General features: G+C 45.3%; 1 protein-coding gene across 2 annotated transcripts in view; it reads right to left on the bottom strand.

The window, feature by feature from the left end:
* The window catches only part of ATL2 (atlastin GTPase 2), a 307993-nt gene that overhangs the window by 170344 nt on the left and 122556 nt on the right, over positions 1-15093 (bottom strand). For both annotated transcript variants that reach the window (XM_063918108.1, XM_063918109.1), the window contains exon 3: positions 9424-9558. In XM_063918108.1, coding sequence (XP_063774178.1) covers positions 9424-9558 — 135 coding nt within the window. The remainder of the gene's footprint in view (positions 1-9423; positions 9559-15093) is intronic.

The following is a 15093-nucleotide window of genomic DNA, read 5'->3' as shown; positions in this document are numbered from 1 at the left end:
TCTTAGAGTGGCCAGTCTCCTGCGGAGCCCGTCTATTCCCCATGGTCCTTACGGAGTCCCCAGCATCCACTAGGACGGTAGAGAAATATATTTAATAACTTATTGATAACTTAAAATAGTGCAACTGTAGTGAAATAAAAACAAAGGGTATCCGAAAGATTGTCTACCCTAAATAGGTCGACAGTCAATAGGTTGACCCAAAAAGGTTGACAATGACAGGCATTAGGTCGACATGGACAAAAGGCCACCTGGATCAATAGGTTGACATGTAAAAAGATTGACAGTCCTTATGGTCGACAGGTTCAAATGGTCAACGTGACAATAAGTGGCACACATGGTCGACGCAAGTTTTTTTTTTTTTAAATAGTTTTCTCATACTTTATCATAGGTTTCTCATACATGTTGACTACGATTGTCAACAGTAACCTGTGGCGAGTGCACAGCAAAGCACCGTGCCCGAAGCATGTGAAGCGCAGTGTAGGGACACAGTACACTAATATGGGTTCAGGTGTTTGACAGATTAAACGACACCCAAAAAAAAAAAAGAAAAAAAATAAGAATTTACTTACCGATAATTCTATTTCTCATAGTCCGTAGTGGATGCTGGGGACTCCGAAAGGACCATGGGGAATAGCGGCTCCGCAGGAGACTGGGCACAAAAGTAAAAGCTTTAGGACTACCTGGTGTGCACTGGCTCCTCCCCCCATGACCCTCCTCCAAGCCTCAGTTAGGATACTGTGCCCGGACGAGCGTACACAATAAGGAAGGATTTTGAATCCCGGGTAAGACTCATACCAGCCACACCAATCACACCGTACAACTTGTGATTTGAACCCAGTTAACAGCATGATAACAGAGGAGCCTCTGAAAAGATGGCTCACAACAATAATAACCCGATTTTTGTAACAATAACTATGTACAAGTATTGCAGACAATCCGCACTTGGGATGGGCGCCCAGCATCCACTACGGACTATGAGAAATAGAATTATCGGTAAGTAAATTCTTATTTTCTCTAACGTCCTAGTGGATGCTGGGGACTCCGAAAGGACCATGGGGATTATACCAAAGCTCCCAAACGGGCGGGAGAGTGCGGATGACTCTGCAGCACCGAATGAGAGAACTCCAGGTCCTCCTCAGCCAGGGTATCAAATTTGTAGAATTTTGCAAACGTATTTGCCCCTGACCAAGTAGCTGCTCGGCAAAGTTGTAAAGCCGAGACCCCTCGGGCAGCCGCCCAAGATGAGCCCACTTTCCGTGTGGAATGGGCTTTTACAGATTTTGGCTGTGGCAGGCCTGCCACAGAATGTGCAAGCTGAATTGTACTACAAATCCAACGAGCAATCGTCTGCTTAGAAGCAGGGGCACCAAGCTTGTTGGGTGCATACAGGATAAACAGCGAGTCAGATTTTCTGACTCCAGCCATCCTGGAAACATATATTTTCAGGGCCCTGACTACGTCCAGCAACTTGGAATCCTCCAAGTCCCTAGTAGCCGCAGGCACCACAATAGGCTGGTTTAAGTGAAATGCTGAAACCACCTTAGGGAGAAATTGAGGACGAGTCCTCAATTCTGCCCTGTCCGTATGAAAAATTAGGTAAGGGCTTTTATAGGATAAAGCCGCCAATTCTGATACACGCCTGGCTGAAGCCAGGGCTAACAGCATTACCACTTTCCATGTGAGATATTTTAAATCCACAGTGGTGAGTGGTTCAAACCAATGTGATTTTAGGAACCCCAAAACTACATTGAGATCCCAAGGTGCCACTGGAGGCACAAAAGGAGGCTGTATATGCAGTACCCCCTTGACAAACGTCTGAACTTCAGGAACTGAAGCTAGTTCTTTTTGGAAGAATATCGACAGGACCGAAATTTGAACCTTAATGGACCCTAATTTGAGGCCCATAGACAGTCCTGTTTGCAGGAAATGCAGGAATCGACCCAGTTGAAATTCCTCTGTAGGGGCCTTCCTGGCCTCACACCACGCAACATATTTACGCCAATTACGGTGATAATGTTGCACAGTTACATCCTTCCTGGCTTTGATCAGGGTAGGGATAACTTCATCCGGAATGCCTTTTTCCTTCAGGATCCGGCGTTCAACCGCCATGCCGTCAAACGCAGCCGCGGTAAGTCTTGGAACAGACATGGTCCCTGCTGGAGCAGGTCCTTTCTTAGAGGTAGAGGCCACGGGTCTTCCTTGAGCATCTCTTGAATTTCCGGCTACCAAGTCCTTCTTGGCCAATCCGGAGCCACGAGTATAGTCTTTACACCTCTCCTTCTTAGGATTCTCAGTACCTTGGGTATGAGAGGCAGAGGAGGGAACACATATACTGACTGGTACACCCACGGTGTTACCAGAGCGTCCACAGCTATTGCCTGAGGGTCCCTTGACCTGGCGCAATATCTGTCCAGTTTTTTGTTGAGGCGGGACGCCATCATGTCCACCTTTGGTTTTTCCCAACGGTTCACAATCATGTGGAAGACTTCTGGGTGAAGTCCCCACTCCCCCGGGTGAAGATCGTGTCTGCTGAGGAAGTCTGCTTCCCAGTTGTCCACTCCCGGAATGAACACTGCTGACAGTGCTATCACATGATTTTCCGCCCAGCGAAGAATCCTTGCAACTTCCGTCATTGCCCTCCTGCTTCTTGTGCCGCCCTGTCTGTTTACGTGGGAGACTGCCGTGATGTTGTCCGACTGGATCAACACCGGCTGACCCTGAAGCAGAGGCCTTGCCTGACTTAGGGCATTGTAAATGGCCCTTAGTTCCAGGATATTTATGTGAAGTGACGTTTCCATGCTTGACCACAAGCCCTGGAAATTTTTTCCGTGTGTGACTGCTCCCCAGCCTCTCAGGCTGGCATCCGTGGTCACCAGGACCCAATCCTGAATGCCGAATCTGCGGCCCTCTAGGAGATGAGCACTCTGTAACCACCACAGGAGAGACACCCTTGTCCTTGGAGACAGGGTTATCCGCTGATGCATTTGAAGATGCGATCCGGACCATTTGTCCAGCAGATCCCACTGAAAAGTTCTTGCGTGGAATCTGCCGAATGGAATCGCTTCGTAAGAAGCCACCATCTTTCCCAGGACCCTTGTGCATTGATGCACTGACACTTGGCCTGGTCTTAGGAGGTTCCTGACTAGGTCGGATAACTCCCTGGCTTTCTCCTCCGGGAGAAACACCTTTTTCTGTACTGTGTCCAGAATCATCCCTAAGAACAGCAGACGTGTCGTCGGAATCAGCTGCGATTTTGGAATATTTAGAATCCATCCGTGCTGTCGTAGTACTACTTGAGATAGTGCTACTCCGACCTCTAACTGTTCTCTGGACCTTGCCCTTATCAGGAGATCGTCCAAGTAAGGGATAATTAAGACGCCTTTTCTTCGAAGAAGAATCATCATTTCGGCCATTACCTTGGTAAAGACCCGGGGTGCCGTGGACAATCCAAACGGCAGCGTCTGAAACTGATAGTGACAGTTCTGTACCACAAACCTGAGGTACCCTTGGTGAGAAGGGCAAATTGGGACATGGAGGTAAGCATCCTTGATGTCCAGAGACACCATATAGTCCCCTTCTTCCAAGTTCGCTATCACTGCTCTGAGTGACTCCATCTTGAACTTGAACCTTTTTATGTAAGTGTTCAAGGATTTCAGATTTAAAATGGGTCTCACCGAGCCGTCCGGCTTCGGTACCACAAACAGCGTGGAATAATACCCCTTTCCCTGTTGTAGGAGGGGTACCTTGACTATCACCTGCTGAGAATACAGCTTGTGAATGGCTTCCAATACCGCCTCCCTGTCGGGGGGAGACGTTGGTAAAGCAGACTTCAGGAACCGGTGAGGGGGAGACGATTCGAATTCCAATTTGTACCCCTGAGATACTACCTGCAGGATCCAGGGGTCCACTTGCGAGTGAGCCCACTGCGCGCTGAAATTCTTGAGACGGGCCCCCACCGTGCCTGAGTCCGCTTGTAAGGCCCCAGCGTCATGCTGAGGACTTGGCAGAAGCGGGGGAGGGCTTCTGTTCGTGGGAAGAGGCTGTCTGCTGCAGTCTTTTTCCCCTTCCTCTGCCCCGGGGCAGATATGAGTGGCCTTTTGCCCGCTTGCCCTTATGGGTACGAAAGGACTGAGCCTGAAAAGACGGTATCTTTTTCTGCTGAGAGGTGACCTGGGGTAAAAAGGTGGATTTCCCAGCCGTTGCCGTGGCCACCAGGTCCGATAGACCGACCCCAAATAACTCCTCCCCTTTATACGGCAATACTTCCATATGCCGTTTGGAATCCGCATCACCTGACCACTGTCGCGTCCATAACCCTCTTCTGGCAGAAATGGACATCGCACTTACTCTTGATGCCAGAGTGCAAATATCCCTCTGTGCATCTCGCATATATAGAAATGCATCCTTTAAATGCTCTATAGTCAATAATATATTGTCCCTGTCCAGGGTATCAATATTTTCAGTCAGGGAATCCCACCAAGCCACCCCAGCACTGCACATCCAGGCTGAGGCGATTGCTGGTCGCAGTATAATACCAGTATGTGTGTATATACTTTTTAGGATATTTTCCAGCTTCCTATCAGCTGGTTCCTTGAGGGCGGCCGTATCAGGAGACGGTAACGCCACTTGCTTTGATAAGCGTGTGAGCGCCTTATCTACCCTAGGGGGTGTTTCCCAACGTGCCCTAACCTCTGGCGGGAAAGGGTATAATGCCAATAATTTTTTAGAAATTAGCAGTTTTTTATCGGGGGAAACCCACGCTTCATCACACACCTCATTTAATTCATCTGATTCAGGAAAAACTACGGGTAGTTTTTTCACACCCCACATAATACCCTTTTTTGTGGTACTTGTAGTATCAGAAATGTTCAAAACCTCCTTCATTGCCGTGATCATGTAACGTGTGGCCCTACTGGAAAATAAGTTTGTTTCCTCACCGTCGACACTGGAGTCAGTGTCCGTGTCAGTGTCTGTATCGACCTGAGGTAACGGGCGTTTTAGAGCCCCTGACGGTGTTTGAGACGCCTGTACAGGTATTAACTGATTTGCCGGCTGTCTCATGTCGTCAACAGTCTTTTGTAAAGTGCTGACACTATCATCACGTAAGTCTTTCCATAAGACCATCCAGTCGGGTGTCGACTCCCTAGGGGGTGACATCACTAACACAGGCAATTGCTCCGCCTCCACACCATTTTCCTCCTCATACATGTCGACACAACGTACCGACACACAGCACACACACAGGGAATGCTCTGACAGAGGACAGGACCCCACTAGCCCTTTGGGGAGACAGAGGGAGAGTTTGCCAGCACACACCAGAGCGCTATATATATATATATATATATATATATATATATATATATATATATATATATATATATATATATATATATATAGGGATAACCTTATATAAGTGTTTTTCCCTGATATAGCTGCAATATATATTTATCTGCCAAATTAGTGACCCCCCTCTCTTGTTTTACCCTGTTTCTGTAGTTCAGGACTGCAGGGGAGAGTCAGGGAGCCTTCCTCCAACGGAGCTGTGAGGAAAAAATGGCGCCAGTGTGCTGAGGAGATAGGCTCCGCCCCCTTTTCGGCGGCCTTTCTCCCGCTTTTTTTATGGAAAAATTGGCAGGGGTTAAATGCATCCATATAGCCCAGGAGCTATATGTGATGTATTTTTTGCCAAAAAAGGTGTTTTTATTGCGTCTCAGGGCGCCCCCCCCCCAGCGCCCTGCACCCTCAGTGACCGGAGTGTGAAGTGTGCTGAGAGCAATGGCGCACAGCTGCGGTGCTGTGCGCTACCTTATTGAAGACAGGACGTCTTCTGCCGCCGATTTTCCGGACCTCTTCAGTCTTCTGGCTCTGTAAGGGGGACGGCGGCGCGGCTCTGGGACCCATCCATGGCTGGGCCTGTGATCGTCCCTCTGGAGCTAATGTCCAGTAGCCTAAGAAGCCCAATCCACTCTGCACGCAGGTGAGTTCGCTTCTTCTCCCCTTAGTCTCTCGGTGCAGTGAGCCTGTTGCCAGCAGGTCTCACTGAAAATAAAAAACCTAAAACTAAACTTTTTTCTAAGCAGCTCAGGAGAGCCACCTAGACTGCACCCTTCTCGTTCGGGCACAAAAATCTAACTGAGGCTTGGAGGAGGGTCATGGGGGGAGGAGCCAGTGCACACCAGGTAGTCCTAAAGCTTTTACTTTTGTGCCCAGTCTCCTGCGGAGCCGCTATTCCCCATGGTCCTTTCGGAGTCCCCAGCATCCACTAGGACGTTAGAGAAAAGAAATGTAACAAAAATGTTATCGACCATTTTTTATGTTAACCTTTTGTACCTGTTGACCATTTCCCATGTCTACCTTTTACCTGTTGACCTTTTGCCCCAGTCGACCTTGTCCATGTCAACCATATGCGGGTCAACATATTGAATGTTGACCTAATTAGGATCGAACTAATGATCCATACATGCGAGAAAGAAAGAATATGAAATAAAATGGTCAGAGAGCTAAATGCTGGTAATAACAAAAGGTCTGGGGCTATTCTATTCTGTAGATCTGTACACCTATAGGATGTGGTTTGATCAACCTCTGTGAATGCCATCTGTACCAATTCTCATTATGAGAATATTGTTAATAATGGAGACACTGGATATAAAAGTTAGAGAACCAAGAAAAAAAAGTCCCTCTTAACGAAGACCACAGAGCAACTCCGTTTATGTTGCTCAGACAGAATTTATAGAATTAGAATGGTCAGGTCATGTGAAGTTCTACAATGGATAAAGAATGAGAGAGTGTGTCAGTTGTAAGAAGGACCTATGGGTCTATTGCTCCAGATAGTATACCAAAACGTGGCGTAAAAAATGGTATTCAATCAGGGTCGTGTTTAGCCTAGGCGAAAAATTCAGGAGCGAAAAACCTGTGAATCGGCAAATCCACGTGTTTTCTAAAGTCATGGGTGCGAGCGTGAAAAGACCCGTTTGGGCATACAAACGGGTCTCTTAATGCGCATTTCAGCTTGCTACCCCAGGGGTAGCGAGTTGAAATGAATTTGTCATGCCCGTCCGCAGCAACATTACAATAGCTGCAAGACGCATTTGAATCTGGCCCGCTATGTCTGGTTGTGAAATGTAATCTGACTAAGATTCTTGGGAAATGTCATTGTACACAACTACATATAAGCAGGACTGCACAACGAAGAAGTAGGCTTCCTTCACAAACTCATTATGGAGATCAATAGAGGACTCTGTAGAGCCATGATCTTCTACGACTACAAGAGTGGTCTGCAACAGCAGGAGAGTTTTGACTTAATGTTGACGAGGAGCATGTGGACAACATAACAGAGGACAACGTTGCTGCTGTTGGGACATAACTTAGGTGGACGCCAGGGTGACTATGGCCCAAGAGATGGAGATAGGAATCTTATTTGGGATCCATTCGCTTGATACTCCACAAAAAGCTTGGCCTGAGCAAGGTTTCTGCATGCCGGGTGACCCATCAGCTCACTCGAGAGCAGAAGGAAGCTCGGGTGACTTTGTGCCACAACATGCTGGCCAGGTTGATGGTGGTCACTCAAACTCTGTCTGGGAGATCATCAGCAGATGATGTTTTGGGTTTTTTTGGGGCCAAGACTGGTCATGTAGCTACCGTACTACCTGTGTAGCAGCACACAATCATATGCCAACCAATGCCTAGCGCAAGTGCTGGAAGCCATTTCCAGACGCAGTCCAAGAACTCGTGCTTGTAGTGCCCTTCTCAGTAACGACAATACAACTGCCCACAAGTCCAGGACAGTGGTGGATGTTCTGGCTCATGAACGCATCCAGGAGCTTAGTCATCTGTCGAACAGTCCAGACCTGGCCCCCTGCAACTTATTATTATCACAAATCAAGCGAAAGAGGAGTGCGATTAATTTTACGTCACCAGAAAAAGCAGAGGAAACCTTCATCCAGCATGCAGAAGATTTTGTACTGGTTTGAGCGCATGCAAATTTACGTAAGACTCCTTTGGTGAACACTTTGGAAAAAAAAATGAATGTTCACTTTGTTTGACAATGTAATACTTTTTGTGCATCCGGAAAGTTATTGCACACCCTAAATACTTCAACATCAGTCATGAAGTGCTTACAGGAAAGAAATATTTAGGTCTTGGAATGGCTTTCATGTTCTGTATTCATTAATGAAAATCTGTGGAGCTCTCCAGTGCTGGCTGTAGTCCCAGACATTGCCTAGCATTTCTTGTGGGATTTTTTATTTCTTTTTTTTTTTTTTGTCATCTCCACCAGTTCTTAGGGGTCTTCCAACAAATGCTACAAAAGGAGCAAGAGGAAACTACAATACTTACCAATCACGACCACTGATGAGAAATTTGGCTTCTGTTTTGGACTGTTTAAAATGCAGATTCCTCAAATGTACAGTAGGTGGAAGAGTGCAGTCATGCAACAGTGGCTGTGGGTTGTTGAGCAGGAGATTTCTTTCTAGACTGAAATCATCAGAGTAAGTACAGCTCCAGTCTCAACTTCATTCCTCAACAGTAGAGAGATCAGGTTGGAGTTGAGGCAGTCTTTCTAACTAGGGCCCCGTGTCGTCTTCATCTTCTATTCTGCTACTGTACCTATGCTGGATTTTCTGGAGGGGTTTCCTGACCACTTACAATTGTTTTAACAGTCCCCGACAGTGAAAGTTGCAGCAGCTCATTGTGCACAGAGCAGACACACACTCACGCCAACAGGCAATTTATACTTTTTTCTCTTACCAAGAGAATTACGAGAGAAATGCAAGACAACATAAAGACAGAGCCCTGTGTGGGGAAAACAATCCTATCGCAATAATAGAGAAACTCCAGTACTTCTTTCTCTGCAAGAAACTAGTTTTCATGGGGTGTGGTATGAGTTGCCGGCGCTTGGGATCCCGACCACCGGAATGCCGGCAGCGGGGCGAGAGCAAAAGAGCCCCTTGCTGGCTCGCTGCGCTCGCCATGCTGTGGGCATGGTGGTGTGCAGCGCTATTTATTCTCCCTCCAGGGGTGTCATGGACACCCCAAGAGGGAGAATACTTGTCGGTATACCGGCAGTCGGGAATTCCAGCGTTGGTATGCTGAGCGCCAGGATCCCGACATCCGGTATATCAAGTGCCACCCGTTTTCATATAGTCTCTGTAACCAGCTAAGTGCTGACGAATAGGATGAAGCTCTGCACATACTACATTCATTGATTTTTTTTCTTTTTGAACCTGTTAAACTGCATTAGAAAACATGCAGACATGTGGTACATTAACACATACCCTGCAAAGTTTGAGAGAATTCTTTAATAGTCATTTGTAACATGCAATTTGTCCTAAGGTAGTCAGTTTTGAATAGAACTGCACAACAGCACAAACAGACCCTTTACCGTGAACAGTACCAGCCTTTATACAAACAAGATGTACAAATTACCTTAGATCCATCAGGTTTTTCAACAACAAATATTTCACTCCAAATCTGTATTCCAGTGGTCTCTCGCTCACATCCTCCCCGCCACGTAAAACCGGTCAATGGCTCATAATTTCCACCAATCCATGTTGTGGAGCTCTGAAAAATAAAAAATAAAGGGCAGAAGTATTTAATTGCTGAATACTTTTGCCACACGCTTAGCATTCTGATTATTCAACCTCATTTGTAATACATAGGAGTGGTCAAATTGCTCACAGATTAGATCATTCGTCAGAAAGCGCAATTTAAGTAGTCAAGTCAACCATTAGGATCACAGGTGAGTGCTAGTTTTGGTCTGGAAAATAACCTCCTTCATGCATGTTCCCTTCCTGACCATTTCTAAAGAGACCACTTACTGTGCAATGTCAAAATAAGCCTACCAAAATAGCTAACCACATGTACAAGTCACCAGCCGGCGTAGGCTATTAATTTAGTTTAGCAGAGACGCCTCCAATAGCAACTAATCGGCTTCTAGCTATCATTTATCTATAAAATTGTAGCATATCAGTTGGAACGGGCAACTTCTTCACCTTCGCTCTTCAGAATGTTTGATACATCTTCCCAAGGGGGGGGCAAAGAGAGGAAGATGGACGATTAGTGATGGGCAACCAGACATACTGTACTTCAAAGACTGCATGTTAGGCCGCCCCAATCTTTTAAAGGGCCACGCATTACCCTTAATTTCAAGAATTAAAAAACAGCTCCCATAACCTTCATTACCTACACATCCCTAGTTCCAAAATTACCCCACATGCCATCAGAGCAAATATCCATATGGCCTAACCACATGCACTCCAAAACTTCTCCCATACAACCTGGCTAATCTAGTGTACAAATACTTCCCTCTACCGCCGTAACTCAGAGGAATGAGAGAGATCACGTTGTGCAGGGCAGACTGCATTCCCTCCTGTTCCACTAGTTGTACTGCATGACCTCCCTGCAGTGTGCAGAAAGTGGAAGCCGGCTGCTCTTTTCAGAGGGGCAGATGTATTTAGCCTGGAGAAGTGATAAAGCAGTGATAAGTGCAAGGTGATAACGCACCAGCCAATCAGCTCCTAACTTTCAATATACATATTGGAGCTGATTGGCTGGTGTGTTATTACCTTGCACTGATCACTGCTTTATCACTTCTCCAGGCTTAATACATCTGCCCCAGATAATGAAGTCAGAGCAGGGCACCGAACTAGGGCCACAGGTGAAGGCTCACTCAGCCACATTACCCACCACTACTAATGCATTAATCTTTGTAATGTAATTTAAATACAAGGAGAATGCTTCAATTACCTACATACCTGGCTTTACCTGACAATTTTAGCTTCTGGCAACTTTATACAGTATTTGCAACAATTTCTTGGAATAAGTTTGTTCGACTGTATACTTTCCATGAAGAATTCTGTGTATTTCTGATAATCAACCTTACATTTGGTTGGTCTAGTTCCAGCTTTTAAAATATTGTTAACGATATACCATAGCTTAATTTATGTCATATTAAAAAATAATTGGATGATAGCTCGTTAATGGGGTGTCTACCACCTTTAATTGTCCCCACTTACTGTACTCAGTTATTTAGTTCACTGGATTTGCTTATTTTTGTTTATTCTATGGTCTGATGTCATTGTATCTCGATTGTGTTTCCACACTTTTATATTGTGTACTACTGCAATCCCCTCTGTTCCCCTTGTCCCCTTATTCCCTTTTAACCCATCTTTTTTGTAGTTTACTAAAATTTCTCAATAAACAGTCGTTACTAAAAAAAAAAAAAAAAAAGAAGAAGATTTTGATAAAAACTATTAGTAAAACAAGGCACAAAGTGGTGGTAGGCAATACTGCCCACTGCATGACTGTCAGATAAAATTACCTTCCAGGTACTCAGTCACTGAGCAAAGGAATCCATGCACAGCAGAAAAGTCTATAGAGTGCCACCCCCCAAGTATGGCATGATATGTGGGTATACTCACAACACAAACACCTTGCAGTTCAACTATTACTATGGCAGAGTGAATTAAAACAGATGCTTAATGAACAACATATGTCGGAATGTATAGCTGAACAGCCGATGGCAAAAATAAGTCCTGTATACGTAGCATTATCTTTAGAAACTGTACAGCTGGCATAAATGCATGTTCACATTCTTCAGCACAGTACGCAACTATCCACTTTCTCATACAGCTGCAGATTTTCAGAACACTAAAGAGTTATATATAAAACCTTGCATTACTGAATTGTAAGAAATCCTATGACATTCTATGCAAGTAACGCATCAACAAGTAAGCTGTAAAAAGAAACATATAGGGGGAATTAAATTCTGCATAACAGCTGTAAAATAGCTGCCTCCAGGACAGTCAGACAATGGCACTTCATGGACATTATCTACCATCTTGGCTTATTTATCAATAATTAGCAAAGATTGCCTGCTGTAATGGAGGTTTAATTTTCTTATCATTGCTGCGATGTCTGGAGGTACCCGATACACAGACTGGTATCAAACGGAATTTGAACCTCTACTACACTCCTCTGTTTCTGAAACCAGCCTCCACAAGTGAGCAGCAATGGATGTTCAATTGAAAATAGTCAATTCCTTTCATGGGTGTTCCATAGGAGAATTTAAGTGTAATTGTGATGTGCTGTTCCAGGACACCGCATACAGCATACACTATATGGATAAAAGCATTTGGATGCCTGACCATTTCACCATCAGGGACTGTTATGACAATGTATTCAAATACATATACTTTAATATGGAGTTGGTTCCCCTTTTGCTGCTATACCAACTTCCACTCTTTTTGGAAGGCTTTCCACAAGATTTTGTAGTGTTTCTGGAATGCTCTACGGAATTAATGTGTCCATTCATTCTGTAGAGCATTTCTGAAGTCAGGCACTGTGAACCAGGCCTGCTTGTCCAACATCAATCTCCGTTCCAGTTCATCCCAGAGGTGTTTAATAGGATTGAGACCAGGGCTCTGTGTGTTCAGTCAAGTTCTTCCACACCAAACTCAAACCATATATTTATAGACCTTGCTTTTTGCTCTGAGGAACAGTCATGTTGGACTAAAAAAAGGGCCTTCCCCAAACTGTTGCCACAAAGCTGGAAGTATAGCATTGTCCAAAATGTCTTGGTATGTTGAAGTATTAAGTATCACTGGAGACAAGGGGCATAGCCCAAACCCTGAAAAACAGCCCCACACCATTATCCCTCCTTTACCAAACTTCAGTTGCCAGAATGTTGTCAGGCAGGCAACGCTCTCTCCCGGCATCTGCCAGACTCGACCATCTGATACCCAAACGGAGAAGCGTGATTCGTCAGTCCACAGAACACGTTTCCAGTGCTCCGCAGTCCAGTGTTGGTGTGCTTTACACCACTCCTTTCAACGCTTGGCATTGACTTGGTGATGTGAGGCTTGCAAGCAGCTGCTCGGCCATGGAAACCCATTCCATTTTGTCCATATAGGGCAGTGGTTTTCAATCTTTTTTGAATCACGGCACCCTATAGTATCAGAATTATTTTCACAGCAGCCCTGGGCCAAAAGGTTCTTATTGAGAAATGTAGAAAGAAATATTAAATGACGTAAATTGTGTTTATGTCATCCTTAGGTTCAAATGATTGACAGTCACAGTTTATGATGGACAGTCACCAGCACTGGTTTTGCCTATTACATTGACCATAAATAATTTGAATTGATCCAGCACCAAAAACCCAGGGCACCCCTGCAAGTGTCCTGAGGCACCCCAGGGTGCCACGGCACACAGTTTGAGAACCACTGATATAGGCCCTAATTCAAGGTTGATAGCAAAAGCAAAATCTTCCTCTAATGAGCAAACCATGTGCACTGCAGAGGGAGGCAGATATACTGTAACATGTGCAGAGAGAGTTAGATTTGGGTGGGTTATATTGTTTCTGTGCAGGGTAAATACTGTCATTTAGATTTCAGTTTGAACACACCCCACCCAAATCTAACTCTCTCTCTCTGCAGAGTTATATCTGCCCCACCTGCAGTGCACATGGTTTTGCCCATTAGAGGAAGATTTTGCTCTTGCAGTCAACTTTGAATTAGGCCCATAGTGTAGTAAGTGCCCTTTACAAATCGTTGAGAATGCATATGGACATTAAAAAGCCATGATGGACGTATTCCTGCACGGCATCACACATGGTATTTAGAAGTGTTAAGGGGATATATTCAAATTTGACTTTTTTTAGGTCGGAAGGGGTTCCAACATATTCAATATTTTCGACAAGTTGAAAAATTCGACTTGTCGAAAAGCACGTGGATCGGCAGAATAGCTGACGATCCACGTGCTTGTGTCGAAAACGGGGCCAAAACAGACAGGTTTTGGCCCCCTTTTCGACCATCTCAGTCCGACATCAAAAGATGTCGGACTGAGATGCAGACCCAGAGGAGGAGAGGGGGGAGAGACGCAGGGAGACGGGGGACAGCTGCAGGCAGCCAGAGGAGATCAGCACTACAGCACAGCGCTGCAGCAACAAGACACACATCCGCGCCGCTCACGGCAGCGTCCACCCGGCTCCAGCAAGCTTGCTGGAGCCGGGTGGACACTACCGTGAGGTCGGGCAGCTGTGTGACATCCATCTGTAGCGCTACTGTAGCGCTGATCGCCTCTGGCTGCCGGCGGCTGTCCACCGCTGGTCTCCCAGCGGCTCGCCCCCCCTCTCCTCCTCTGCGTCCCTCATCTTAAGTCAACTTGAAAAAGTCGAATTAAGATGAGATTTGAATAGGGGTTGTCGGATCCATTCCGACAAATACATGTCGGAATGGATCCGACTTTAATTGAATATACCCCTTAATCTGCATTACAACTTTACACATGCTCAGAGTTGCCCAAGAGAAGGCTTCATGTCAACATTTCAATGTGACACCTTATACACTTATCTAGTTATCCTTTGTCCTTGAGTCTAATTATGGGTGCACAGATAAAATGTAACTAAAAACATGCAACTGTACAAATGTGAAATATTGTTTGTGTGGTAGAAATTATATTTTTACTTTTGGTAGCATGCAGGGGACCACAGGGAGCAGCAGTGACTGGGGACCACAATACAAATAAATGACAGAACAAACCATTGCTTCCTTAAATTGGGTATGCACCTGCATATAAGCATGGCAATTTAAAGAGGTGTTACAGCGCAAAAATTATAAAACGCCCTGGCTCAAATTGTTCTGGCTCAGGAATGATCTTTTCAGACTATAGATTTTAATGAAAAAAACTGATGAGCTTGGTAATATCTGATCATGGGGTCGATTCAATTGTTATTGCCACGGCCACCACTAGTGGGCGCCAAATGGCAGCAACTGAATTGTTCCGCCATTTGGGCGCCCTGTGGCCGCGGGGGACACATTTTTCTTGCAGCCTCCAAAGAGTAAAAATTTGTTGAAACTGGGCACTTTGGGCGTCCAAACGGGAGTTCGATGTGATCATGTAAATTCTCTATTACTGGAAAACACAACTGTTTTACATATCATAGCTTAAAATAAGAACTTAAACCGCCCTAAAACAGGGTCTGCACAAACAAAATGCATTTCAATTGGCGAGTCCACAGTTGAACACCCTTTATTTCCCTATGCAAATATTATACAACACAGGATTTATTGTATCCGGAGTGCTTCAATTAGATACTTT

This window comes from Pseudophryne corroboree, chromosome 4, assembly GCF_028390025.1.
Source record: "Pseudophryne corroboree isolate aPseCor3 chromosome 4, aPseCor3.hap2, whole genome shotgun sequence".
NCBI lineage: Eukaryota > Metazoa > Chordata > Amphibia > Anura > Myobatrachidae > Pseudophryne > Pseudophryne corroboree.
This window is presented reverse-complemented; position numbering and strand designations above follow the sequence as displayed.